Source organism: Ciona robusta, chromosome 12 (genome assembly GCF_009617815.1).
Source record: "Ciona robusta chromosome 12, ASM961781v2".
Taxonomy (NCBI): domain Eukaryota; kingdom Metazoa; phylum Chordata; class Ascidiacea; order Phlebobranchia; family Cionidae; genus Ciona; species Ciona robusta.
The window spans coordinates 3,552,940-3,559,999 of record NC_143246.1 but is presented as its reverse complement, the minus strand read 5'-3'; the positions used below and the strand labels follow the sequence as shown (position 1 = coordinate 3,559,999).

Sequence of the window (7,060 nt, the reverse complement as noted above, 5' to 3'; positions counted from 1 at the left end):
ACAATGCTTCAGGTACAGACGTCAGAATAGAGACGTCGACAAGGCCGAGCAGGCAGAACAAGCGGTCAGCAAACAGAATAAAACTGTTTTGTGCTTTAACTATTTTGTACTGTTTTTTTTATGCTGAACTTTCCTTCAGGAATAGGGATTTTTTTAGTGTTTTATTTCGACAATTCCACCAACAACATGGATTACAGCGATGTTCTACCAAAGGTATAAAAAACATTACTTCCTTAAATTAGAAATTTATGTTTTAAACTATGAAACATAAACAAAATTAAATAACACCATTTTTTCATCACATATTTAAATAACTTAGAGTATTTGTCTTTAACAAAAATATACCTTTTCCAGAAATATCCAACCATTGCCGACTTTTATGCTGGGAAAACTGTCGCAATGACAGGCGGAACTGGGTTCCTGGGCCAAGGTATCACTGAGAAATTACTGAGATGTTGTCCTGATATAAACAAGATAATATTGTTTATTCGACACAAGAGAAATTGTGACCCGAAAGAGAGACTACAGCAACTGGCACAGAAACCGGTAAGAATTTAAATTAAACAGCGAACAGTCGAATTTTTACTCTGTAAAATTGTACAGAGTAACACCGGGCATATGGTAGTGGTAGGAGATAAAAGCATGCTTTTCAGTAAAACTTCCTTATTTCAGGCCTTTGATATTCTTCGAAAAACTCAACCAAATTTCGCAGAAAAGCTCGCTTTCGTGTCATGTGACCTTGAATCAGATGACCTCGGATTAAGCAAGGAAGATCGGAAAACTTTGCAGAACGAAGTCAACGTGTTTTACCACTCAGCTGCTACTCTCAAGTTTAACGAGCATTTAAGGTAAGATATTAAAATACAGCATTGTACAAAAATTCAGTAAAAGAACTGAGATGTTTATGACCATGTAGAATCCTTTTAAAAATCGGCGCATGTCTCCCGTACGCAAACCTTGCTATATATTGAACATTTTGTTCGAAAATAACCAAAATTCTTACAGTCCCACATTTGATTGATCGTTTTGGTTATATTATTTTTATGTTTTCATTTCGTTAAAAGCTTAGTAACTTTATATAAAAAAAAACTAAATTGGAATTATATTATTAATTAAATAAAAAAAATGGAATTATAGTATTGGTTAAAATATTTCGGGATTGCCCTTTGAGTCTCATTAAAGTCAATTGTCGCAATGCCGCATTCTCAAGGCCAAACGTTCCGCATCGAACTAGTTCACGCCGGTGTGCAAAGTCCAAACGTGGGTTCAGTTATATAGCCAGACCTTGCTGTCCTTGAAATAATGTTTGCTGTCATACGTTTGCGCAACTACGAAGAGTTTGTATTGAACATCATACAAACTGTAGTCGAGGTCGATTATTAATTCCGCAGTGGGTACTTTATTTATTTCAAAACAATGTTTGAATTGTTGAACGACAGTTAACCTAAACAACCACTATATAAAAAATGTGGTTAGAAATTAAATTACCACCGTCCTGCGCGGTATTGTATTGCTTAACTTTTTTTCTATATAGTACGGTAGAGGAAGATGGGACATTTTTACTCCATTTTTTACGCCCCATTTGATAGTAAACAAAAAACATTCAAAGAATTATAAAACCGTATATTCACGACTTCCATAGACCGTTGTTAATTATTTAAAACACGATTAATATACTTTGATATTATGTGCTAAATGTGTCCCATTTTACCTCACAGTAAGAAACTATTTGTCTAACCTAAATATACATGATCTAATTTACATACAGAATATCATTCGACATCAACGTACAGTGTGTGCGGAAACTGCTCAAACTTAGATGGGACAACCTTCAAGCATTTGTTCACATCTCCACTGGTAAGCGTTCGAACATATTTATACGAGTTAGCATGTATGTTATGTACCACGCTCCCTGGTTTCCAAAAATACACTTTTTACATGATTTTTATTCTATTTGGGAGGTTTAAAAACACAGTGTCCAATCTCGCGACAGTTGGTTTCAATTAAATTAAGCGTATTCTTGCATTTGCTAACACATTCCTACGATTTCAACAGCGTACGCTCACACTGACAGAAAATTTGTCGGTGAAGAGTTTTATGATTGCGGTGTCGACTATCTGGATTTGGAAGCCATGTTCAAATGGATGGATGACGATACTGTTGAACAACTAACTCCAAGTCTTCTAAAATCCAGGTTTCTTATTTACGCGTTCTTTCCGTTTATTTAACATAGTCACATACAATCGCCAATAGTCCATATGAACAATTAAATTATATCATACTTTACTACATAGTTTCCGCAGCTATATAAACTTAAATACTCATTGTACTGATTGTTTTTCTGCAGACCGAACACATACACGCTAACAAAGGCGTTGGCAGAAGACGCTGTGTGTCGTGAGTCAGGAAATCTTCCAATCTGTATTGTTCGTCCAAGTATGATCATACCTGCATGGCGGGAACCAATGCCGGTAAGATTTCAAATATTCCTTGTGTGCTAGTTATGGGATTTTATATTTTTTTAATTACGACTAAGTGTCTATAAACAAGCAAAGGGCGCGAGACAAATGAAACAGAAAATCCGTGATACATATTTGTGTGGTGGAAGAAGGGACACCATTACTTTTTATATATTTCTACCATTTGGTAGTAAACAAAGAACATCCAAAGAATTATAGAACCGTATCCTCACAACTGCCTTAGACCGCTGTTAATTGTTGAAAAGACGATTAGGATATTTGTATATTATGTGCTATAAAGGTGTTCCGTCTTCCCCATCCAACTGTAACTCAGATTTGATTTTACATAAGATAAATGAGTGTCGTTCATTTACAGCCATTTTGCAGTGCTATGAAAACGTGTCCTTTGTTTTCCATGCATTTTATACTGTTTACCTTAATGGTATTTCGTAAATTATATTTTGTCGTATTCCTAGGGTTGGTGTACAAACGTCTACGGACCCACTGCGTTCATCATTGCCTATGGGAAGGGTGTGCTTCGATGCTGCTTAGCCGACCGCAAAATTAACGCGGATAACATACCAGTCGACTTCATTGTAAACGGCGCAGTCTCCGCTGGAATGAAAACTGCTTGCGACTTCGTCCATAGACGGAGATCATCAGGTTACAACAGCAGCGATGGTGAAGAAAGTCTGGACGATGGCGTTGAAGAACTCTCAAGCGGCACGGAAAGAAGTGACAGTCCGGGTTCATCAGGTTTGAACCGGCTTTGAATTTTTGCTCTAGCTAGGTTTACAGAGAAACCGGCAAAAGTATACGGGGTCGTTTTATTTAGTTAGTGCTGAAAGTAAGGCATTTTTTGTATAGGTTCTTAAAAGCTTGTGGAAAATATAGTTCCGGAGATTGAGTTAGTAGTGTTTTTATTATCAAGCCCTTAACCGTTATAATTTACAGTTTTTGCTGAGAGCGCTGTGGTTGAAATTCCCTCTTCAGAAACTGCACGAAAATCCACCAAGATTCCGATTTACAACATCAACAGTTCAACCACAAACCCGTTGCTCTTGCACGATTTGGGTGAGGAAAATTTACGATTCTAATTTATTTAGCTCCGATGTAGATGCGTTAACGTGCAACTAATATTCTTATATTGCAATGAATTCAAAAAATATAATTTCAATGCAGAGATTTATACAAAGGAAACTATAGATGTTTATCCAATGAAGAGCGCAAGCTTCTTTCCCCCTTCGTGTATTTTAACCACCAACCAGTAAGTCTAAAATATATACACCATGTTGTTAATCACTGTTAAATGTTTTTAATCACTGTTTTTATTCTATTTTTTGTCCTATTTGGCAGTAAACAAAAAAATCACATTAAAAAAATTCTAAAACCATATTTTTTGTCTCCCGTAGACCGTTGTTAATTGTTTACAAAACGATCTAGATATATTGATATGATGTAAAGGTGTCCCGTCTTTCGCCACAGTACTATAAGAATTTTATTAAAACTACCATTTTTTCGTAGAAAAGTGATGGATTATGCCACTTTTGCTCTTCAAACTGTACCTGCTCACATCATAGATACGATACTTGCACTAACTAAACAGAAACGACAGTAAGTATCGGTTAGAATTCTATATAATGCTTTATAATACGACCGCCTCTGATCCTTGGTAATTTTGAAATTGTTTTTTTCAGAATGGTAAAATGGGATGGCAAGATTAGGTCTGGAATGGAAGTTATGGGTTTCTTTTTCACCAATGGATTTGTCTGGAACCGAGATGAAACCGATCGTCTGCATAACTGCTTGCACCCCAAGGACCAAAAGGTAATATTAACCTAAACTTTGTAGAGGAATAACCACAATATAGTAGAGCGGGGGTAGATGGGACAAATGTTCATTCTATTTCCTCTTCCTATTTGGTAGTAAACAAAGAACATTGAAATAATTAATAAACCATATCCTTACAAGTTACAACCCCCTTAGACCAATCACGGCCTACTAGAGATATCTCTAGTAGGCCGTGGACCAATGACAATTTTTAAAAGACGATCACGATATTGGGATACTATGTGGTAAATGTGTCACGTCTTCCCCCACCCTACTATACATACAGTCAGAAACGCACATGCTGGATTTTAAATTTCTTTAATTAAAACACAATAATTTTAAACTTTATATATTCGCATAGCGAGCATGGTACAGTGGTTAGCTCGCTTTCGTCTATAACCCATCGGTTACGAATTCAACGTTCGCGCTATTATCATTTTAATCCATGTGATATTGAGCAAATCACTTAACGGCAATCATTGCTTTAACTTAGTGGTCACTAATGGGTTGTCTAAATTACCAGCCATACATAAAACATTCGCTCACAAGATTGCGTGGTACCTTGCTAGCGGTCATCATGTCGTTTTTCGCAGCACCCGAAAAGTTACATTTAAAAGTAAACAAAGTTAGGTTACACGAAATAATTTTAAATTTCTTTTTTATAGACATTTACTCTTGACGCTCGTGCATTTGTCTGGAGAGAATATTTTAATGATTACATCCTCGGAGCAAAGAAGTTTATCCTCAAAGAAAACATTGAGGATTTTTCAAAGGAACAGAAAGCAATGCAAAGGTAGCTTAAAAACCTAGAATAATCCATGTATAATCATGACATTGCAGTGATTATTGATTACGTGCATAATTTAACATTTGTGACACAAAATATATAAAACAACTTCCTTTAACTGTTTCGTGCCCAGCGTTGCCATTTCGCAACAGCAAGTTTGGGCATGTGTTAAAATCATTTTTAAGCGGCATTGCTCGAAAGTTGGAACTAATGCATTCGATAATCGCCCGATAATTTATATTCGCCCGATAATTTACTGCACTTTTCATACGTTTATTTAGCCAATATACATTTGTTGTTATATCAAAGCAGTGTTTCCTAACATTTTTTTATACGCGTCGATACAACCATTACAAGCACATAATATTCAAAGATGTGGAAGAGCTTGTAAAAAATAAAAATATTAGGCAAACAGTTAAAAGTAAAGGTCTTCTATAAGTCGCCGCGCAGGGTCTATGAAATATGATATAGCTTGTATAATTAACTTGTTTTATGCTTCTGCAGAATGAAGACTTTCAGCAAAGTCGGTTTGCAAACGATTGCTGGAGTAAGTGCTCTTGGACTCGCCTCCGCTGTTGGCCTTACATCGAGTTTATGGGAATTAAGCAGTTATGTTTTGGGTGACGGACTGTCCTGGTTCGTTTAACGTAACAGTCTCCCCCTCCCCCACCCAAAAAAAAATATTATTTTCCGAACATAGTTACAGTCTTCCGTTTATGGACTGAATTTTTACAATGTCTCTTTTATCACTAAATGATGCAATCAAGTATATTTTTAATTATACATATCTGTTTATTCGAATTTTCGTATTTGTTATTTTGTTCCTTTATATTTGCCACTGTGTTTTTCCTTTTTATCAGTTTTCAGTCTATATTTTGGAGTAGTGCATATATTATGCTACAAAATGCCATCTGAGCCTTTGTGTGGCTATAAGTAAAGTTAATTACCAACGGTATGATATACGCCTTTTATTGTGTATGTATATATTGGTACATTTGTTTATTCCTGTTTTTCTTTTATGTTCCTTATAAAGTATTTGCTTGTAAAGTTTGACATAACTCTTTCTTCCGCTTTGCTACGCATTTTGCGCTTGACGTGATTCGTATTAATACAAGCAATTATAATACAAATTCTGTTTTAATATTTTTTTGTCCATATATAGAACAAGGTCAGTTTAATGTGTCCATTCGGTTACAGTAGCTAACTGATGGTTGAACGATTGCCTATGCAAGAAAATATATAGTACAATGGGGGAAGATAGGACACTTAAGCACATACTGCCAAATATTTCCCAAATCAATATAGATGACGGTTTTTGGGTAATACCACGAATTAGTACTATCATTCCTTTATTAATGACACCAATTTAATAAAATATAATAAAACACACGAGGAGTTATTTAGCGATCCGCACAACAATTTTACAAATTCGAAAACATACAGGATAAGATGGGACAGTTTAAAATCCTTATTAATTTTGATTATTAAGTGTATTTATAAATAGGAATATACGTAAATAACACGAAATAATACTGGACGCTTTGAAAATTAGGTCTAAACATTCTTTTTCTTGCCTTACTGCTATAGTTTTTAACATGTTACCTGTATATTATTGCATAACAATTGGTATTGTATGAACGACAATGGGTAATGTTCGAACATCAACGGATAAATATTATATCCTACAAATGTATATGAACTTGTAATAACAGAAAATTTATAATAACACTTGATAAAGTTTAAATTTTTGCTACAACTTGGGTATTACTACTCTGTTTTTGGCACAAGCCACTTCTCATAAATTATCACCAAGTGCAAAAGATCAAATTTCGAATATATTTTCAAAATATTATCTTTTTATTATATCAGTATCTTATAGTTGAATAAAACCTGAGTTATAAATTACTAAATTAAAAGCAAATCTTTCGAAGTTTGGCAATGAAAACATACAAAACTACAATGTGGGACTCTAATTTGAAATATA

The 7,060-nt window shown here is 34.8% G+C and overlaps 1 protein-coding gene across 1 annotated transcript; it reads left to right on the top strand.

The window, feature by feature from the left end:
* Positions 1–186: 186 nt before the first annotated feature.
* Positions 187–6,230, top strand: LOC149726884 (fatty acyl-CoA reductase 1-like). The gene is made up of 13 exons (XM_089890372.1): positions 187–213; positions 292–546; positions 673–848; positions 1,769–1,857; positions 2,056–2,194; positions 2,348–2,471; positions 2,936–3,215; positions 3,414–3,533; positions 3,642–3,726; positions 3,984–4,073; positions 4,157–4,286; positions 4,955–5,082; positions 5,581–6,230. The coding sequence occupies exons 1-13, from the start codon at positions 187–189 to the stop codon at positions 5,720–5,722; spliced, it is 1,785 nt and encodes a 594-aa protein (XP_089746498.1). The 3' UTR covers positions 5,723–6,230.
* The last annotated feature ends 830 nt before the right edge of the window (positions 6,231–7,060 follow it).